The sequence below is a fragment of the Notamacropus eugenii genome, chromosome 1 (genome assembly GCF_028372415.1).
Source record: "Notamacropus eugenii isolate mMacEug1 chromosome 1, mMacEug1.pri_v2, whole genome shotgun sequence".
NCBI lineage: Eukaryota > Metazoa > Chordata > Mammalia > Diprotodontia > Macropodidae > Notamacropus > Notamacropus eugenii.
This window is the reverse complement of record NC_092872.1, coordinates 101,060,458-101,083,479: the sequence shown is the minus strand read 5'-3', so window position 1 is coordinate 101,083,479 and position 23,022 is coordinate 101,060,458. Positions and strand designations below refer to the sequence as shown.

Here is a 23,022-nt window from a genome sequence, read left to right as displayed (position 1 = left end):
TTGCTGTTCCTAAAACAAAACTCTCCATCTCCCTACTCTGTACATTTTCACTGGATGCCTCCCTGCCTGGAATGATCTCCCCCCTCATTTCTACTTCCTGGCTTCCTTCCAGTCCCAGCTAAAAGTCCATCTTCTACAAGTCTTTCCTTGTCCCTTAAAAAGGGATGTTCCACATGAAAATATGTTTAATAGGAATGTATGTGTAGAGCTTACAGAAGATTACATGCTATTTTGGGGAGAGAGGGAGGAGGGGGAGAAAATTTAAAACCTATGGAAGTGAATGTTGAAAACTGAAAACAAATAAATTAATAAATTTGGGGCGAAAATAGAACATTCTAGTGCTTTTCCTCTGTTGATTATTTCCAAATTCATTCTGCATATATCTTGTTGGTAAATAATTGTTTGCTTATTATCTCCCATTAGACCGTGAGTTTTTTGAGACGTGGAACTCTCCCTTTCATTTCTTTGTATGCCCCACTCTTAGGACAGCATTTGACACATAGTGGGCACTTGTAATAGTATGAGGCAATAGTAGGCGTTTAATTAATGCTTGTTGGTTATAAAATGAGGGGGTTGAATTGAGCTGTCCTCTGAGGACCCTTCAAACTCTAAACCTTAATGATCTTATGACTCACAAGTCTCAAATTTGTGGGCTTGGACCTTTTCTCTGTTTACACTCTTTCCCTAGACACTCTCTTCTGCTGGCTTGAGTCATCACATCTATGTGGCTGTTCATCTTCAAGCCAAGTCGCCCCTCTGAACTCCTCTCTTCCATTTCCAATTACCTTCTACAAATTTCCACAGAGACGTCCTCCCAGTACTTTCACTCCAACATGTCCAAAATTGGAATCATCTTCCTCATCAAGACACGTTTGTCCTCATCATTTCCCTGCTTCCATTCATGACACCACCATCTTCAGAGTCATCTTTCACTATTCCCTGTTGTCAAATCCCATCTCATAATTTCAGTCATCATTGTCATTATTGCCTTCCCCGTCTGCTCCCTTTCTCCCCACTCACACTGTCCCCTACATTAGATTTTCTAGAATCTTTCATGTGACTCTTATAATGGCCTCCTAACCAGTTTCTATGTTCTTCTTTCTCCCATCTGTCTTTTCTGCTACTGCCAAAGTCATTTTCCTAACGCACACCCTTGATCATGCCCAAAATCTTTCCGTGGCTCCTCATTACCTAGTGAATAGTAGACTTTTTAGATTGGCATTCAAGGATCCTCAAAATTTCATTCTAATTTACCTTTCCAGTCTCATTTCATACTCTTCTTTATTCACTAAAGCCCCACTGGACCATTCACTGACTGGGGCCCAGTTTCATCCTACCTTCTCTATATCCACACGTTGGCATGCCAAGTTCCATACCCCTAGAAGGACTCTTCCTACATGCTTGCTTGTTGAAATCCTTTTCCTCCTACAAAGCTTAATTCATGTACATCATGAAATCTTCCTTCCCTATTTCTCACACCCTAACTAGAAGTGACTCTTCCCTCTTTGAATCTTGTCCTTTCATAGTCTACATTATCTTATAGTTAGTTGTGTCCATGGCAACCAAATCTTCCCTCTTTTCCAAAAGTAAGAGGTTGTGTCAATTTTCCTTTTTCTAGCTTTGATGCACAGGACAGAACCCTAAACTTAGGGGGCATTTGATTGAACTGAATTGAATTGGTGCTCCAAGATGGGGCCCCAAGGACAAAAAAATGTGAATAAAGTCAGAAATAGACAGTAATGAAATTATTTTCTGTTTTTCTCATTTGCCAAGTAAAACTTTATTTAAAATGTCTCCTAGTGGAACAGAACTGCAAAGCTGTAACACTGTCACCAGCAAATATTTCTTGAGACTACCCCGTACAAATAAATCATTGAGTGAGGCTTTAAGGATCACAAGAATTGCGGGCTAGCTGAGGAGATAGCCAATGTATGTAAAAGAATAAAATAGCTGCTGGGATAACCTGTGATTTAGGACAAATGACATCTGCAGGCAGTAATGGCCAAAGCAGTTCAGAGAGAGGGAAGGTCACTTGGGGATGGGGGCAGTTAGAAGGAGGAGGTAGATTTGGGCTGACCCGAAGAGATCATGTAACTTTCCCAGGCAGAGACTAAGTTGCCTGGAACCATGTAGAGAAGTATGAGAGAAAGTTTGGAGAGATAGCAATGTAGTAAATAGACCTGGAACTGTTATTTACAATGACAGTTTTCAACTCTGGTGTTTACCCTGCTTAGAGTTAACCTTGATTCTGTCTACCAGATGCAAAATCTGAAAGTCCCGTGTTCCAAGGCTGTGAGATCACACCAAGGCCTCTACCCATCGTCATAGCTGACGTGCATGCAGCATTTCTAAATCTCATTCCCCTTTGATCTGCATAGCCTTCTGAGACAAGCAGAGAGATGATTATTCCCAATTTATATAGGAAGGACTCAAGTCTAAGAGCAATTAAGAGGCTTGTGCTGGGATTACATAGCTAATAAACTGAAGGAGGAGGATTCAGACCCAAGTCTTCTGACTCTAGTCCTGTACTATTACTGTCCCTACTGGATTTGTGGTTAGGAGCATAGCAAAAGTAATTTTCCCCAGGCTTCCAAGAGCATTTTCCTTCAATAAAGATGTCAGTACCAGGATTGTCATGACAGTTACCTCCCTGAATGTAGAGGCTCAAAATCTAGCTTACCATTATAAGAGGTTATCTTTTACCTGGTTCCTGTTATACCTGCCTTCCAGTCATAATTATAGTAATTCACATGGAAAAGTAGGCCTGCATATTCCTTCACCTAATTCTGACTGAGCTATGATGCTGTATATAGCTGATTTTTGCCACTGGGGTTTATTATGCCACCATGATGCTGGGGTTGCCTAGTAACCTGCCCTTCATATTTTCTTTCCCCAAGGGCATCACTGTTCTTTCTTTTCATCTGCCTGTTGTTTCTTTTTCTTTCTACCAGTCCTCCCTCCAGAAAGAAAACTTACATTTAATCAACCCCACCAGCCAGTCCACAGAACTGTTTTCCCTGATTCTAGGAAAAGGAATCTCATTATGTATTATTTTATTGCCAATGTGTTTCATCTGTGCCTGATATCGGGTTGTTTGTCTTCCTCCAAGGACCAGCGTAGGGCACTTTGGAAAAGCTTGTCACTAAAAGTTTAACCCCCAGTTATTCCATGGGTTTGACCACAGCAATTCTCAAAGAGAGTTTACCTTTGGGTAAAGGAGTTGTGGTGACCTACATTGGTGGAAGGAGATGTCATCACTCAAGTATTTAAAGTGTATTCAGGATGACTTTCTATCTAAATATGTTCATAAAGGTCAGTTTTAAGTAAAGAAGAGGCTAGATTTGGTGAATCATGTTCAAGTTAGTGGCTTTTAATGAATGGTGTTGTCAGATTTGCCCTTTTCTTGGACAAGTTTAAAAATTTACACGTAGATATATCCCTCGTTGGTGTATCATGTGATGTATGTAGTAAGAGAGGGTTGGCTTTGAAGTTGGTAAGAACTACATGCAATTCCTGAGACTCTGGCTGAGAAAGTTAACTGTTCAGTGTCCCAGCCAGTTCTCTGAACTGATGAGCTAAGAACGAGTTGCAAATCTGTACCAGTGAAGGGAGTTACCATACCAGGAGTTCTTTGCTGAAATCACATATAGGTCTTAGACCTTCCCCCCCCCCCCAAAAAAAAGAGGTCTTTTTCTTCCATACAACTTTCTTTTTAGAATTTTTTATATTGTGAACTTCCCATTTATTGAAAAATACTTAAATATGTGAAAAACAAAGGATTGTATATGAATTTGTGAACATCTGTTAGGTACAATTTGCTTTGAAAAAAGTTTGTTAAATTTAGCAAACAAAATTGCCACATTTACTTGAGTACTTAGTTTTGTTTTCTGCATATGCATTCTATTTAAATACTTTATTGGTTGCCTTTTCTTTTTTTGTTTTAGTATTTCTTTCACTACCCACTAACTCACATTCTCAGATCCCTCTCCTCACTATATTAGAAGACCTCCCTTATAATAAATATATTTAAGGAAAAAAAAAGGAATATATCGGCCATACCTGAAAATGAAAGATTCATTCTGCATCTCTTTACTGAAAGGCAAAAGGCATATGTTATCATTGGGTTGTTTGTTTTTTTTTTTTTTAAGTCATGGTGGATCACTGTGTTTATCAGTTCTGAGGTCTTTTTTTTTTTTTCATTTTTCAAATGTCTTTCAGTGTTGTTTTCCTGCTTTTTATTTACATTTTTGTGATCATCATGTAAGTTGTTTTCCTGGTTCTGCTCATTTCACTTTTCGTTAGTTCACACCAGTCTTCCCAGGTTTCTTTAAATTCTTCATAGTTATTATTCCTCATAGTGTAATCATTTATACAATGCAATGTTAGTCCTTCTCCAATTGATGGACACTTACTTTGTTTCAAGCTGTTTGTTACATCAACAAAAAAATGCATCAATACAAACGTTTTTCCCTATTTTTCATCTCCTTAGTATATGCCTGGAAGTGATATGGCTAAGTTAACGGGTTCCATTCCACTTTCCAGTTGGATAAATTCATGAAAGCAAAAGACACTATAATCATATAGCTTTCAGATTTTCCAAGCAAAAAAAGTTACCTTCTACAGAGACTGTGCTAACAAACACAGATGTTAATAGCATCATAGATTTAGAGCTTGAAAAAACCTTAAAAATAATCTAGTCCAACCTTCTCCAGTTTTTTTGTTGTTCTTTTTTTAAAAAATAGATTTTATTGATAGTTTTTGTTTTTTTATCACCTCCTGTATCCTTTCCCATGCCTCCTCTCAGAAACTCATCCTTTATAACCAAAATAAATAAAGGAAGTAAAAAAAAATCAGCAAAATTAATCAATAATTTGACTTTCCATGCATTTTATCAATCTCTGCACAGGAGCAGGGGAGGTATCTTTTCATATCTCTTCTTTGGGACTAAACTTGGTCATGATTTTGTAACATTGTAACATAATAGCAAGCATTTTATGGTGGTTATTCTTTCCATTTACATTGTTTAGTCATTGTGTAAGTTGTTTTCTTGGCTTTGCTTACTTCACTTTGCATCAGTTCTTAGGATTCTTCCTACGCTTCACCATGTTCTTCTTTTCTTACAACAGAGTAATATACCATTACATTCACATACCACAGTTGTTTAGTTATTTTGGGAAATGCCCCCAATCAATGGGCATTTACTTTGTTCCCAATTTTTTTCCCCTACAAAAAGTGTTGCTACAAACATTTGATTGAATATAAGATCTTTTTTTTTTTTTTTTGCCCTCTTGAATATGGCTAGCAGTAGACTCTCTGGGTCAAAGGATATGTACAGTCATTTTAAATACTTTATTTGCATAATTCCAATTGGTTTCCAGAATGGTTATATCAATTCACAGTTCCACCAACAATGCATTAGTGTGCCTTTTTTTACACAGCTTCTCCAACATTGACTATTTCCATCTTTTGACATCTTCATTCCCTTCATTTTACAGATGAGGAAACTAATACCCCATAGACATTCAGTCATGTCCCACTTTGGGTACCATACTGTCTGTGGGGTTTTCTTGGCAAAAATATTAGAGTGGTTTGTCATATCCTTCTCCAGTAGATTAAGGCAACAGGGTCACACAGCCAGTAAGTGTCTAAGACTGAATTTTAACTCAGGTCTTTCTGACTCCAGGCCTGGTACTCTCTCCACTAAGCCACATAGCCGCCTAAGATTACACAATTACTAAGAGTCTTAGACCAGATTTGAATCTGTTCTTTCTGACTTCCAAATCCAGAGCCATGTTCATTAGAATATACCGCAATTAAATGCTTAAGATCATGCAGGTAATAAGTAGAAAAGCTGGGACTTGAACCCAGGTCTTTGGACTCCAAATCCAGTGCTTTTCTCACTTAGCCCCATGTAGTCTTCTATATGATTATGAAATTCAAATGCAAGTACTGGCTTTTGATGACAGAAATGTGCAGTGGAAATGTGAGGATAGCAATCTGGCCCATGCCATAGGAATCCTACGAAAGGGAAGAAGTCCTTCCAGGTGGGCAGTGTGAAGGAAGTTGTGAACTCAAAATCCCTGGCACCAGGTTCTGCCACTTTTGCCAAGCTGCTACCTGTATCCTCTACCACTGTTTCCTGAGATAAGTGAAACACGTCTAACTTTTCAGATGCCAAGATGGAATGGAAACAGCGTTCTTTCTTTCTCCTTCTCCTCCAATTAGCCCCAGACTGTTAGATAATTGTAATAAGAGAAGCCAGTTACATTTACACTGAAATAGAAAGTTTCTTTTTTAAAATATATATTTACTCAAAATTTATATTTATTGTTGCTTTTTTTATACAACAGTCCTTTTTTAAGTGTGTGTTTGTCCTTCATTGCCAAAGAAAACCATGCTGTCAGAGAAATAATGACATGACTTGCACTGACTTTGTTTTGAGTCAGGGAGGGCTGATATCTCAACACAACCACGGCTGCTATTAAGCCCTTCCTTGTCAAGTAAAACCAAATGCCATTTACAATATATGCAGCAGTCCCTACAAGGAATCCCTCTTCTCTCTGTTAATAATGATGAATATATTTATATAGCCCCTACTGTGTGCTATTTGCTGTTTTCCTATTGTTTCAGTCATGTCTGACTCTTTGTAACCCCAAAAGGGGTTTTCTTGGAAGAGGACTGGAGTGGTTTGCATTTCCTTCTCCAGCTTATATTAAAGTTGAAGAAACTGAGGCAAACAGAGGGTCAGTGACTTGTCCCAGGGTCACACAGCTAGCAAGTGTCTAAGGCCATATTTTGAACTAAGTTCTTCCTGACTCTAGGTCCAGCACTCTATCCATTGCACCATCCAGCTAACAGTAGGAAAACATGATTCAGCATCTGTTGAAAGGGAAGCTTTAACAGTAAGCATCAGAACAGCAGACACAGGAATATCTATTGAATTTTTCATATTTTTTTTTCAGTCATGTCTGGCTCATGATCCCATTTGGGGTTTTCTTGGCAAAAATATTGGAGTGGTTTGCATTTCCTTCTCCAGTTCATTTTACAAATGAGGAAAATAGGGTTAAGTGACTTGCCCAGGGTCACATAGATAGTAAGTATCTGAGATCAGATTTGAACTCAGGAAGATGAGTCTTCCTGACTCCAGGCCCTGCTCTCTATCTTATCACAAGTAAGGTAGTGTGATACAACAGGAAGAGAACTGGCAAGTCAACCAGGATTCACATTCTACTTTTGAAAAAGTTTCCTCATCTGTAAAGTAAAGAGATTGAATTTGATGGCCCTTTTGAAGGGGCCTCTGAGGTCTCTTCCAGCTATGTAGATCTATGATCATAGAATCTTTTGAATTTTAGGCTCAGACAATTTATGAAGTGGAGGTAGTGTGGCACAGTCTCTCTGAAGTCAGAGGATCAGAGTTTAAATCCTGCCTACAACCCTGCTTGTTTGACCTTGAATGATTCACTGAACTTCCATGGTCCTCAGTTTCCTCGTCTGTAAAATAAGGATGTTGGCTTAGATGGCATCTGGGGGCCCTGTAGGTTCCTGAGGCCTAAATCTTTGAGCCAATGAACCTCAGATGTCCCTTTCACCTCCATAGCTATGATTCTACGTTCTATAAACTGAGCAGGTTAGATTAGATACCCTCTCTAGTGCTGCAAGATGGTGTAGTCGAGAGAGATGACCATGGATTGAGTCAGGAAGATCTGAGTTGGAATCCTGCCTCAGAGGCTTGACTAGCTGTGTGATCTTGAGTCGCTTCACTGCTCTCCACCCATTTATCCACCTGTAAAGTGGAGGTGATCACAGCATCGTAATTGATCATTTCAAGGATCAAATAACATACATATTTTTTTTGGCACATCTTAAAGCACTATATAGAGGTTGGCTATTACCATAATAAGTAGCTCACTTCCAGCTCTAAATCTATGATCTTAGGATATCAGAAGCTCAGAAGTGAAGCACTGGTGTTTTCCCTAACTGGAGTCAGGGCCAGTCAAGGGGAAGGAGTAAGAATTTTCTTACAGTAATCCAAAGAAATGTGTGGTATTTATATTAAAAACAACTGGAGAGAGCAGGTCTGCATGGCTTATAGTAAATTCAGGCCTCTCTGACCCTTAAACGTAAGGGGCATGCATGGTTCAGGGGCACCTCATCCAAGTGAAGTACGACCTCTGTTGTGGTGCCAAGATCACTGAGACCTATAACAGACAAAGCCAAGCCAAGCCAAGCAGAGAACATGAGAGCAACCAAGGGAATCTTTCAAACCCTTTACTGGGGCTCTTACCAACCCTCTTTCCCTTACCTCAAGGACTTAAAACAATGAGCATGATTTATAACTGTTCAGTCGTTTTTCAGTACTGTCCAACTCTTTGTGACCCTGTTTGGGATTTTCTTGGCAGAGATACTAGAATGGTTTGCTATATCGTTCTCCAGTTCATTTTATAGATGAGGAAACTGAGGCAAACAGGGTTAAGTAACTTTCCCACAATCGTTTGGTGGGTTGTTGTCCTTCATTCTTGAAGGGGACCAAAATGTCATCACTATGTTAGAGTCAAGTTACATTGTGTCCAGCTGTGGCTCCTCAGACCAATATGAGCTTGGAATTCTCTAAGAAGTGTCTGAGGCTGAATTTGAACTCAATGAGCTTCCTGACTCCAAGTCACCACTTCATTCACCACACCACCCAGCTGCCCCTAAGCCTGGTCATCTCTGACTATAGTTTGATTCTGCCTTCCTTCCCCTCTCATCTGTTCACCCTTTCTGATTTCCTGCGTATACAGGGATAAACATTCGTGCTGTTTAGGGGAAAGAGTGCCATGTTCAGAGTCAGAAAACCTCAGTTCAAATCTCTTTTCTCATACTTCCCACCTAAGTGAGCTTGAGCAAGGTGCTCAAAGCCCTTAAGTCTGAGTTGCATCTGAAAAATGAGGGGGTTTTGATTGAAGGTCTCTAAAGAGTCCTCCAGCTCTCAGCTATGCTCCTGCTATCATCTCTCAAGGAGAAATCCAATTCCATCCAGTTAGAGGGGAGGGGATTAAATGGGATAGGAACAGAAAAAAATCATCTCTAAGACCAACTCTAAAGAATTTTATGACATCACAGATTCCCTTAAACTTGAGAGATCTATGATTCTGTGAATCCCATGAAGATTATCCCTAACTCAAACCTTGAAATGCTAGCACCTTAAGGGTAAACAAAGTGTTGTATGTGTACTGTCTTCAACATTTCTCACAATAGACCTGTTAGGATGCTATAACTGTCCTCATTTTGCAGATGAGGAAACTGAGGCTTAGAAAGGTTAAATGATTACCCAAGGTCGCATAGCTAGTGAGTCTCTGAGACAGGATTCAAATTCAGGTCTTTCTGACTCCAAGTCCAGAGCTGTACCTGATGATAATCAGATAATAGTCATTATAATAATAACCTGGATGTGTATGGCATTTTAGGATTTACAGAATGCTTTCCTCACCTTGACTCCATAAGTATTTTAAATTCCATTTTACAGATAAGGAAGATGAGGCTAGAGCACCATGTGTCTCCATGGTTAGATAACTAGTGTCAGATCAAAACGGAAACTGAGGCCAACTGATTCTAAATCAAGTGTCTTTGGGACCACACGTGCTATGTGACAATGGTATTGTGAAAGAATATCCCTCTTTTCTATTTCTGTTGTGTATCATAAGCCCTGACAAAAAGCCATGTCAGGCTTCCTAGTACACTATGTGAAATGCCAGGATCTCTCCCCGAGAGTTTTCAGAGCAGACATGTTCCAGTGCCTGGTCTCAACCTCACCCTGCAGCCCTTTCCCCTGCCATGTCAAAGGAATATTCCTATGAAGGAATGAACATGCCCAAATATGCTTTGAGGATTCCATGCCCCTGACCACAGACACTGGGGAAAGCATGCCATTGTTCTGTATTAGCAAAGATTCTCCTGAAGAGCAAGAGAGAAAAGAAAAAATATGCCAATAAAAATGTGCCCTGGACACTTTCTTCTCCACCCTATCTAACAACTTTAGAGATTTAAATCTCAGTAGCGTGCATTTCTGGCTCCCTCTCGTAACAGAACAATACAGTATTCGTGGATTTCATCACTATCAAGGATACTTAAAACACATTTCCTTGAAAACAGGAGGGTGGTTTGTGTCATATGCCTTACTTCTCAATAACTGAAAATGGTATGAAATAAAGATGAGCTTTAAAATGCTGACTTTAGTTGGGTACAAGCTCATCCCCAAAAGTAAAGAAGGCTCAGAAGTTGTTGTCAAGGATGTGCTATCACTACCCTTTGGTGATAGCATCCTCACACCCCAAACCCCTCGCTCTCTGTGCCAAGGACCTTTGGCAGTTTGCACACAGATCTGGCACATCAGACCTTCCCAGGTACACACGAGATGGAGGGACACAGGAGAGACCACTTGGGAGCCCCAGTCCTGCAGAACTGTATACTACACTGCTGCCAAGATGTCTCCCCTGAGTTTTTCTCCCTCAGTTTTCCCAAGGCTTTGCAGCATAAGCCTCCATCTATTTAATACACCAGCCCAGAAGTCTGGTTTCTCCCTGCTTTCATCTGTTGCCTGCAGGCATTTGGAGTAACCAAAAATGACTCAAATAAGAAAAATTTGAAAATGAGCACCAGCTGCTGAGTGGAATTTGAACTTAAGGAAGGGAAATTTGACAAAGACATGATATGCAAAATCCAAGGCTGCAACTCACTACCAAATGGGCTAAGAGGGGTCATACCTGGAGCCTAGAAAGAAATGCAGAATATTTCCAAGAGTCAGGCTGAAGACTGAGCCAGCAGGTATCTAGAAGGGCCCTCAACAGTGAGAAAGAATATAGCTCAGTATACGTATGTAGGCAATATACACACACACACACATATATATACACATAATATGTATGTATGTATATATACACGTACTTGTGTATATACATATATATGCAGCTACGAAGCACAGTGGATAGAGCACTAGCCCTGGAGTCAGAAGGACCTGAGTTCAAATCCAGCTTCCAACACTTACCAGTTGTGTGACCCTGAGCTAGTCACTTATCCCTGTTTGCCTCAATTTCCTCATTCATAAAATGAACTGGAGAAGGAAATGGCAACCCACTCCAGTATCTTTGCCAGGAAAACCCCAAATGGGTTCACAATGAGTTGACAACAAATACAAATACATATACATATATATATACACACACACATACATATATACATATACACATATATATGCATACATGAAATGAACCCTCTGTAGTTCATAAATTGAGATGTCACATTTTAAAAAATAAGTATTCTTTTGGTATTTTTTAAAAAGACTGAGCCGGAAAATTTAGAGATAAAACAAAGAAAGAGCTGTAATGCCTGATCATTACTTTAACACTTACCTGTCTGGCTAACTAAAGAGACTACCTAACCTTCTTATCTACAGTTTGTCTTGTAGACACAGTATGGTACAGTAGATAGAGAGATGGCTTTGGAGCCACAAAGCCCTAGGTCTAAACCCTGTCTCTGACATATTAGTTCTAAAATTAAAAACTGGAAAGAAAGTGCTTACTTGCATTGGTATAAAGTTCTCCTTGGAACCCCATACTCCCAATGTAATTACAAGTCTAGTCCCTATAGAGTTTGTAACCCATTAGAACTTTTGGCATGATGTACAAAATACTAGACTGGGAATCAGGATATCTGGGTTCTATATTTGTTTGTGTCACTAAACACCTGTAACTAAGTGACCATTTTTCTGGCACTCAGTTTTCCTATATATAAAACAAAGACACTGAATTAGATGATCTTAAAGGTCCCTTCCAAAGAACTCCTTGAAGACAGAACCTATATCTGACCTTTCTTTGGATCCCCAGTGCTTACCACAGTGCCTAGGACTTAATAAGTGCTGGTTTGACTGTTTTCAAATGTTATTAACATCTTCTCTTTGCTGTTGCTGTTGTTTCAGTTGTGTCCAACTTTTTGTGTCTCCATTTGGGGTTCTCTTGGCAAAGATGCTGGAGTGGTTTGGCATTTTCTTTTCCAGCTCATTTTACAGATGAGGGAACTGAGGCAAATAGGGTTAAGTGACTTGCCCAGGCTCACATAGCTAGTAAGTATCTGAAGCCAGATTTCAGCTCACAAAGATGAATCTTGCCAATTCCAGACATGACACTCTATCCAGGGTGCCACCTAGTTGCCCAATACTTTCTGTTATTATATCATTTTGATTTCTAAATTATCCCTTTCCTACCCAGCAAGCTATCCCTCATAAAAAAGAATAAAATAAAAGAGGGGAAAAAGCATCCCACAAAACCAACCAAGTCTGCTATAGACCCCCATCTCTGTAAGCAAGGCTGGGAGATATATTTTCCCACCTCTTCCTCAAGACCATAGCTCTGGTGTTCTTGTGAACTCTCTCCAACTTGCTGAAGACATGCCAGGATAAAGCAACTGTCAAAGTGGGACACTAGAGAAACATCAAGAAGGCTGCTATCCCTAGGTCACCATCTTTGAAGGAGAAACTCTTTCCCTTAGATGGTAGCAGTGGTGACATAAGGAAACTTCCCATTAGGTACTCTCTGCCTTAACTCATCACACCTTCTCTTCTTTTTCTTCTTTCCAAGTTCAGTTTTCATGGGAATAGGAGAAAAAAATTATGAGCATCATTGCTGCAAGAAAATGCTTGTCTTCTGAGTTGGGTTCCTCATTGTATCACCTGCCACTTCTGTCACTGTGTCTGTCTAACCTCATCTATAAAATAGGAACAGCGATCCTTCTCTGACCTGCCTCACAGTATATATTGTCCCAAAACACACACACAGCATACAACACACACTACACACACTACACACACACACACACACACACACACACACACACACACACACACACACTGACTATGTCAGTAAAGAGAAGGAACCAATGGAAGACTGGGCATCCAGTTAAGAGCAAATAGATATAGTGAAGGCCAATAGACTTTGGAAGGAATGTTCTGTACCAAGTATTCTTCCCATACTACCCTAATAAATACCCATTTCTAAAAGCCAATCAAAGTCTAGTTAACTGATTTTAAGGGAAAGCGCACCAGTGGGGGCTCATGAGCTGCAGTGCTACAAAACCATAGCTCCTCAGTGTCACCGATAAAATCCTAAAGGGAAAAGCAATAAGCTGTCCTCTGGAGCCCCAAGTCACCAATGCAAGTGAGAATTTAGGAAATAGCTTTAGCGGGGGTGCTACACAAAAATAATATTAAGGCAGAATATAAATTATTTTTAAGAGGATCATTAATACAGAGGAACGTAGATTTAGAAATGGAAGGAAACTTAGAAGCCATGAAATCCAACCCTTCTGCTCACAGATGATGAACTGAGGGTCAGAAAGATCAGATGACTTGCCCAGAGTCACACAGCTAGTAACTGTCTATGGCAGGATTTGAACCCAGACCTTCTCTTGACTCCAAATAGAGGACAGTATCCACTATTCCATACTATGTCTCACATTCACCGTGACAAAACTCCAGCTAGCTTCATCATCACTCTTTCCCCACTAAAGACACCACAACGCACAGTCAACTTTGCTAAAGGTTACCTTATAAAAAGTACCACATTATCATTGACCTTGATCCACATTGCCCCAACCCCGTGTGTATGTAATTTGCTTCAGTTACACTTCTAGTGCTTGTAGTTAATATGACAATTTCATACGGGGAATTTGGTCATTACCATCAAACAAAAAGCAATAAAAATGGACCATACCTTGCCTTCCCACCCCATCTCCCAAACCTTTGATATATAACCTTAGGTACCCTGTAACTTCACTTCAATCAAATGTAAAATTTAAAAGATAGGCAAGAATCCAGCTCAGTCAGTCCTGAAATGATGGATTAGTTAAAAGGAACACTTACTAACTCTGTGGTTCATTGGCTTAGTCACGAGACCAACATCACCATGTGCTTTCTCTGCTAGAGACCAGTTAGCTTAGCTGTGTTCTGCAGCCACAAACTTCAGTAGCAGCGGTATGGAAAATGTGGGCTGCTGACCCCATGGGGACCAAAGAGAGAATGTGTATGATTACGTGGCTCAGCATAAATCCATCATCATGAATGGAAAAATAACTCAAAATGTAATTTTGTCTTCTACCCTTTGTAACTTCTACTTCCTCACTTTAGTCCAGCCCCTCCAGCGAGCCACAGATCACCACTGATCTCTTAATTGCCTCATCAGGTTCTTTTTCTTAATTCTCATCCTCCTTGACCTTTGTGTAGCATTTGACACCATTAGCTGACACCAATTTGATCCTCTCTTTTCCTCAGGCTCCCATGACACCACTCTCTTGTTTCTCCCCACACTCAGGTCCTCCCTGACCCCTGACCTGTGGATGTCCCTTGAGAAAGGGTCTGCCCTTGGATCTTCTCATATTCCTCTGCACAGGCAGCCTCTTTGGCTATCATTTCTATGCATGCAATTTCTACGTTTTTATTAGAAGCTTTGCCTTTTTCCCCCCTTTGCCTCCTCCCATTCTAATCTTTTAATGACCTGTTGGATAGGTCCACTAAAATGTCCTGTCATACACTTCAAACTCAATGGGTCTCTAAAAGCTGTTTGCTCATCCCAGCTTTCCTATGTTATCAAATATTTATTAGATCAACTACTAGGTGAGACCTAAGGATATATGAAATTAAAATGGCAACATATCCCTTACCTTCAGTCAAGAAGTTTCCATTCCACTGGGTACTAACTCTCTGCTATGGAGAAAGTGAGGCTGGTGACCTTGCACAGGCCTCCCTCACTGAAAACAAAGTCAAGTGCAAGTCATGTCACCATTTTTCTAATGTCAGAGTCTTCTTTGAAAGGGAAAAATGAACACAACCTGTGAGGAGACTGAGCTGCCTGAGTGAGGACCCAGCTAGCTGGGTAACTCAGCTCATCCTCCCCCTTCCTTCTCCTCTCTAAAGGAAGGTAAATTTGGATGGCCAGACGCTGCCCAATTAACTTGGGGTTTACTGGCTAGATGTCTTTATTTCTTTTTCTTTTTTTCTCTTTCTTCCTCTTTCTTACTTTCTTCTCCCTTTTTTTTCCTTCTTTCTCTTTCCCAAAACCTAACTGTTGCTTTTTCCCTCCCAGCTTGATTTAGCTATATTCCCTGACTACTTCTTAAAGAGGCCTATTCACTGAATGAGTGTTACCTCACTTTAAGTGAGTTCCTGAAAAGGCCTTAGCCTAAAAGGCCAAGGTCTCCCTTTGCATCCTGGGCCATCTCCAGTCATCCTGATGAATATCTGGTGACTAGATTCAGATGGCTCTGGAGGAGAAGTGAGGCTGGTGATCTGCAAAGCCCTCCCTCACTCAAAACAAAGTCAAGTGCAAGTCATGTCATCATTTCTCTGGTGGCATAGTCTTCTTCGGCAATGAAGGACGAACACAACAACATGCAAGCTTGAAACCTCCAAGGCACCTTTGACTCTTGACTTCATTCCCCATATTCAGTCAAGTGCCACCTCCTGTGGGTGTCAAATTCATAACCCATGATCAGAGGATAATAGATTTAAATCTTGAAGTGACCTCAGAGGCACCTCTCTCATTTTATAGATAAGAAAACTGAGGAAATCTCCTCCACTCTGTTGTTCTCCACTTCTGCTGTTCCAAAATTTGTTGAGAGTCCCTCTCTGAAGGTATTTTATGGGCTGTGGGGAGGACCCTGCGTAAGTGTGTCTTTGTAGTCCGCCATCTTGTGCCTTTTTTTCCTGGATTGCCAGGCACTTTTCCACCATGAAATGACCACATGTCTCCTGATCCATTTGGCTGTTTTCTGTGCTCAGGTGTGGCGAGGCAGTGGAGAAAAACAAGCGTCTCATTACTTCAGACCAGAGAGAGTATCAGCAGGAGCTTAAGAAGAACTACAACAAACTAAAAGAAAACCTCAGGCCCATGATCGAGCGGAAGATCCCTGAGCTTTACAAGCCAATATTCAAAATTCAAAGTGAGAAAAGGTAACAGAGAGACACAAGGTATAAAAATGGTACCTTTATGCATGCGTAACATTCCATCCAAGATGGCCTACTTGCTAGCCTTTACATGTGAGATTCCATCTCCTACCTCCGTCCCTTTAGCCAGGCTGTGCCTCGTGCTTGGAATGCATTTCCCCTTCAGCATCACCTTTCAGAACCCCTTAGAGTCCTACAAGGATCAGGCCAAGTGCTGCTAATTATGGGGAGCCTTTTTTGTTAGCTTTAATTACTATTTTCTCCTATCTTAAATTATCATAAATAAAGTAAGAGCTCATTGGGATGGATTAAAGGGAAATATCTATAACTCTCTATTAATAATTATTAATATCTACATTATCATGTAATGTGTAATTATTTTATTAATATTATTTGTTATACAATTAATATTAATAACTATTTTAAAAACAAAAGGTAAAAAAAGAACTTCGAAGAAAGCAAATTTTTTTCAAGGATCACATGTATGGATTTATCCACATCCATACTGTTCTCAAGTAGACCGTGAAAGGATGACCTTTCATTTTATCTTTCTAACACCAGCACATAACAGTGTCTTACACACAGTAGGGACTTAATAAATATTTGTCAGATTGGATTTGGGGGATAGAAGGAAACTCTCCCTCCCATCCTTGGGATGGCATTAATTCCCCTTTCTAAGTGGCCTAAACCTGAAAGAGTGTTATAAGCACTATGAAATCACAAAAATAATATAATAGGAACCTACAGGATGGTAAGTTAGGACAATGGGATGCACTCTGCATGGACCCTCACTGTGTTCTTCTCTTTGACCCCTCTGGTGGGCGCCCTTTGATGCTGGCCTCCAGCCCATGGCCTTCCAGAGGCCTGTCTGTGTTTTTCTGGCACAGCACGAAGTTAGGACAGTCTGCCACGCTTACTCATGGACTTCTCCATGATTAATATGCTTCCCTTTCTGGTGGGTGATTTGTGCTTCCTCCCCCTTTTCTTTCAAAGACTGATGGATCTTTCACACCTCACTTTTTTTTTTGTCTCTTCTGAATTTCAGGAACTCTTTCCACAGATCTAGTTTCAGGAAATGTGAGACCCAGTTGTCACAAGGCTCCTAAGTGAAAGCTGCCTTCACCCGTACAGACTGAAGCCTGGGAGGCCAGGAGGAAAACACTCCAATACTTTGTTTAAAAAAAAAAAAAAGAACATTCTCCACTGCAGCAGCACAGCCCACACATATCCCCTGGCAGGCAGCCCTCAGAGTGCTGAGAGACCAAATGTACAACACCCAAGGGAGAAGTGGAAATTCTACCACATCTGTCCTGATCTGATTTTGGTGGGTGGGGGACAACGTGGGAGCTAAAGGACACAGAGGACGTGCTTAGGCTCCTTGTGTATTTATTGAACCATGTTTTTCATAGGATTGTACAAAACAAGGCATTTGAAAAAAAACCCATCATTTCCTGCTGAACGGCCAATCACTGTTTACCCAGAGGGACAACTTCCTCTGGCTTCCCTCTGGGTTTGGTTGGATAACTCTAAATCACCTGAGGCAAGATGGAATGTAGCTGGCATTCCTGTTTAGAGTGATTTCACTTCTCTCTCTATGGAGTGGGGTGGAGGGAACTCTTTCTGTAGATAAACAGACACAAAACTAATCTCTCATTTGAAGTCTGAAAGTCCCAAGGGTCAGTCATTTGGTGATAAACTACTTATTTATGAAATTTGTCCAGAGGTTAACTGTGGATTCATGTAGTTGCACAGTTTCATTTTAATTGTTATGATGTTAAGTTAAATTAACATTATATTATTTAGAGAAATGCATTCTGAGCACTGATTTATAGGACATATACGGTACTCAGCAGCACACTTGAGAAATGGGTGCCCACAGGCAGACTTTCACTCAAAGCGGTTTACCCTGGATGCCTTTTCCTTTTTTATTTTCTCTTTGGGACCACATTTTATGTTCTCCTCTAACCCCCAGTTTAGGAAACTATTCCCTGTCACACGGTAGATGTACATCTATGCTATAAAGACTGCAGCTCTCAGTTCTACTGGCTTCTGACAGCATTTTTTTTTAGGTGAATGAGAACAAAGTTATGATATAAAATTTAAATTATATATTTTTGTCTTGAACTGTTATCATAAATGTAAGTGTTCTTGATATTTTTTATTTTAAAATACAACTTTGATTTTCACTGCACAAGTGGTATTTTGTCATCTTTTCAATTTTCTAATTACTCAAAGTATTCAGAAAATAGTATAGAAATAGATGTGTGGCTTTTCTCCTAGCAAACAGGAGAGCTCCTGGTCTGCATTACCCAAATGTGCTTTCTTCTTGCTCACAGTTTTTTGCAAACCTGTCATAGTGGATGGAGTTACAAAGACTTGAGTTCTAATTCTGCCTATGACACGTACAGTCTGTGTGACCCTAACAGATTACTGAACCTCTCAGGGCCTTAAATTGTAATTAAGACTACAGTCCTGCTGTAATGCACCATTTGTGTTCCCAGAAATCATTTTGCTATGTAAAATCATCCAATAAAAACCACAAACTTCTTGTGAAAATGGAGCTGGAGGCACAAAACTTTTAGCTGTAGGCATTTATTTTCATGGCACTGTCTTCGATGGTCTACAATGTGGATTCCTTCCTTTATGGCTCTTGCTTGGGAGAGATCATATCTTCTCTCATTTCTCTCAAAACATTTATTATTTCAAGCTTCTCCTCAACATCTAAATTGCGTGCGCTGTTTGGCATTTTTTAAATCAGGATGCTTTAAGATGTTTGGGATATTGAACTTTTTATATAGAAAAGGGAGGAAATAGAAAAAATAGAAAACAATTTATAAATAATTTTATTTCAAAAACAAAAAAAACCACAACATTGTAGTAATACATGTAGTGAACAGGGGTAGCTGGTAGGTATTTCCAGTGTGTGCATGTGTGACTTTTGTGTGTTCCTGAATGGCTCTGTCCAGTCAGGTACAGTTTTCTGTATTCATTCATGTAGCATTTCTCATCTGTGAGACCATATATAAGCAAACATGAAATTCTCATTGTGCTCGAGTTCTTCCTTAATATATCAATCATTTTGGAACAAGTTTGGTTTTTCAAAACAAATGTTAAGGCAAAATTGACTGTGTAAACTGAAAAATAATGACTGACAGAAGGAGTTCCTTCCAGAGGCATTTTCTTTACCAGTGGAGTTACAGTTTAGGATAAAAACAAATGACCTCATGGAGGCCTTTCAGTGTACGTATTCTAGAGGGCTGTTTATTTATACTGTATGTAAGTATAGACACACCATAGATATCTGCAATCAGATGTGTGGATATATATGTAGAGATCTTTTCATCTATACATACATCCATACATTTAGTGATTGGAATGAGTGCATTCAGAATTTGGAATCTTTAGAATCAGTTCCCTGGGAATGGGAATATGACTTCAGATGTTCAACCTGTACCTCAAGTATGAATCCTTACTCTAACCTCCCTGACCACCAACTTGACATCCCTCCTGGACCCATCCAGAATCTCCCACTCTTGTCCTTATCATAATTATTTGCATTTTTACATTCTCCATCACTATTTTCTTCATATACCCATAAAGACAACTCATCTTAAAAGATATCCCATTTAGAAACCCATTGGTAAGTGGTTTCTGAGATTGCACTCCTACTTCCAAATAGAGGGGCTCCTGAGTGGATTTTCCATCCTACTGAGATGACCATGTTCCCAGCAGCTGCCAGTCTTGCCCTAATCTATCTGCACCACACTGCCTGGGGCTTTTTTGGTTGGTTTGTTTCTGCACCCAGTCTAGAATAAATTCCTGGGGAATCACGAAAGGGAACAGAGTGTATGAGGGTACTCAATATATAATATGGATATTAGGCACGACAGCTTTTTATTTCCTTCAAACCAGAAAAGGTATGACTTAAAGAACATATGGAAACCCATGAAAAACATATAGAAGCATAAAACACTCAACCATTACTCTCAGTATATCTCTCAAAAAAAGTGCATATCTTTGTGTCTGCTGAACAGACATTTTCCATTCATCCCAGACCCCACCACTGTCTTAGTAACTCACAGCACATATCATGGAGGTTCAGATTTGGCCAGCCATGGCATTGCCTTAAACTTTCAACTGTAGGTCAGTTTCTGTTTGTGGTCCTCTTTCTCATCCGAGGAACACTGTTAAGGAAAATTAGTTAGCTGGAATCCAGCTCTTAAATTCTGGAACTCTCAAATTTAAATTGCCCCTCCAGATTTGGAAATGTCCATTTCCTAGGTTCTCTAGTTACTGACCTGCGTTCGGAAAAGGAAACAGAAAAGCAGAGAGTCAGCCCAGACCTGAGAAGTCCAAGAAACCCCAGTTTCAAGATCACCTGGGCAAGCACATGTCTCTCACTGCCATGTACTTTTCTTGTAAGTCACCAGTGATAGGGGGTAGGGGTGGGGGAAGGGAGAAATCCTCTCCCCCACCTTTCCTGTAGTCTAGCTTGGAAATTTAAGCAAAAGAAAGTTCCAAACAAGGTCCCAAAAGGGTCATTTCACAAATTCCTCTTATAGACCAGAGAGAAGAGTGGCTCCTCCAGTGCGGGTCCATCCTCCTGTGTTTCAGTCAACTAATCGCGGGGTACCTTAATCACTACAGAGCAATTATTGGAGATCAGAGTGTCCCCCTATCAAAATAGCTAGACTGAATGTCCCAAAGGGGCCCAGGACACGTCCCGCTCTGTGGCAGAGGCTCTCTTCTAACAAATGCCCATACTTTGTAACCTTAGTAAGTTGATCCCAGGGGAGGAAGGTGACTAAGACTGATCAGAGATTCTCCTGATCCACAACCCCATTCTATTATGTAAGGAGCCAGCTATTACAGTGAATGGAGCACTGGACCGGGAGGTAGAAAGACTTGAGGTCAAATCCAGCCTATGGCCTCAGACACTACCTGTGTGACTCTGGGGAAGTCACTTAATCCTGTTTGCCTCAGTTTCCTCATCTATAAAATGGGGATGATAATAAAAGCACCCAACTCAGTGTTGATATGAGGATCAAATGTGCTTTACAAACCTTTAAAGTGCTAGATAAATGCGAGTTATTATTATTTGTGGTTTAGTTGATTAATCACATCTAATTCTTTATGATCCTATCTGAGGTTTTTTTGGCAAAGATACTGGAGTAGTTTGCCATTTCCTTCTGCAGCTCCTTTTACAGATGAGGAAACTGAGGCAAACAGGGTTAAGTGACTTGCCCAGGGTCACACAGCTAGTATGTGTCTTCCTGACTACAGAGCCAGTTCTCTATCTCCTATGCCACCTAGTTGCTCCTATTATTATTATAATTCTTTTGTCCTGATTTTATAAAGTTGAACTTACTATCTAAAAAGTTCTCGAGTTACATTGTCACTAAAATATCTTTTTTTTTCCACAAAATAAAGGAAAACATTTTAAAACCTATTCAGAAATGCTCTTTTGTTAGAAATAGCTAACATTGAACCCCAATGATCCAGAGTAAAGTGAGTTGCTTTGTAAGTACATTTACAGTAGCAGCCAGCTCGTCCCGGGAGGAAAATTTGCCAGCTCACTTCCCTTAGGCAAAATCAAGCAGCCATCCGAAAGGAATGACTTTCACTCACTGTAGACTTTACCCAGATTTGGACTATGATGAAGAATGAAAAGCTTTAGTCTCCAGTCCGGTCCTTATCCTTTCGGCCATCCTCGTCCCTATCCTCATTCCCTTTCAGACGAGTCTGAATCAGCTCACTTACAGGACCCAAACTGGAGTTGGCCTATAATTTTTCAGTCTTGGAAATGTAACCTGATTAAAAATGAAAAGCCTTGTCTTTCTCTTGTAGCGCAATGCAGCACTGTCTAGAAGTATCTGGATAACCAACTACATTTCATAACTCTGAAGTAACTGACATGGACAATACAACTCAATGGAACATTGTCTTGTTTTCAGCAGCATTGTTTTGGAGCAAGCAAGCACCATTTGGTCAGTTACCTGTGCTTTCCCCATATCGACCGGCAGTCCAGATTGGCTGCTAGTGTGGAAACCATAAAGGAAGATTTTTGAGAACCAGTCCTTATGCTTACTAGTTGTGTGACCCTGAGCAAATCACCTGAAAAGTGAGGAAAATAAAGTATAAACTGCCTCACAGGGTTGTTGTGAGGAAGGCATCTTGCAAAGCCCTGTAAGAAATGAGTTATTATTTTTCACTGTTCTGAAACATTGGAAATCAGGAGCATTTGGCATCAGGAAGTCTTTGTCCGTTTTGTTTGAGGTTGGGGTTTTTTTGTTGTTATTTTTGGTCTAGACTGATGATTTCATCAGTGCAAGGAACTCTCAGTGAGGAAACTCTTTCCAGAAATACAGATCATAAATTGTTCTGTAACTTGGAGAAGACAGCATGGTATGGGGAAAGCACAGACTTTAAAGTCAGAAAGCCTGGGTTCAAATTCTGCTTCTGACCTTTACCTATATAATTTTGGACAAGTCAGTTAATTTCCTCAGTCCTCAGTTTCCCCATCTGTTAAAATGAGAGGGTTAAAAGAGATGGTTTCTGAAATCTGAAATCTATGATCCTATAATTGGAATCTCATAGAGCTGCCAGGGGCACTGAGAAATTAAGTGACTTTTCCAAGGTCACCCTGCCAGTATCTACCACGGGAGGCTTTGAACATAAGTTTTCCTGATTCTGTGGCCAGCTCTTTATCCACTCTACTTCACTACCTCTTATCATTAGATTTTAATGGGAGTCAATGGGAAAATTATTTTTTTCCATGTAATGTTTCTTCTGTGCAATGATCAAATACACTGAAGAAAGTGGGGATTGATAAACAGTACCAGGCCAAGAGAAGGTTTCTCAGTTATCTTGTGACCCCAAAAGATGTCCTAGGGTGTTCCACAGAAGCACACGTCCTGCTTCATTTGAAGGTCACTAGAGCAAAACCCAGACAACTTCAGCAAACTGAAGGCTATTATCAAGGTGTGGAAAAGTTCCAAGATTGTAAGCTATACTCAAGAGTCTAATCAGAAAAAGATAGACACTGCCTGAGC

At 40.2% G+C, this 23,022-nt stretch overlaps 1 protein-coding gene across 3 annotated transcripts in view; it reads left to right on the top strand.

Annotated features, from left to right (window-relative positions):
* DOCK8 (dedicator of cytokinesis 8) overlaps positions 1-18,164 on the top strand; it is a 315,501-nt gene extending 297,337 nt beyond the window's left edge. For all 3 annotated transcript variants that reach the window (XM_072610925.1, XM_072610934.1, XM_072610944.1), the window contains 2 exons: positions 15,806-15,976; positions 17,016-18,164. In XM_072610925.1, coding sequence (XP_072467026.1) covers positions 15,806-15,976; positions 17,016-17,076 — 232 coding nt within the window. In that variant the 3' untranslated portion in view covers positions 17,077-18,164. The remainder of the gene's footprint in view (positions 1-15,805; positions 15,977-17,015) is intronic.
* The last annotated feature ends 4,858 nt before the right edge of the window (positions 18,165-23,022 follow it).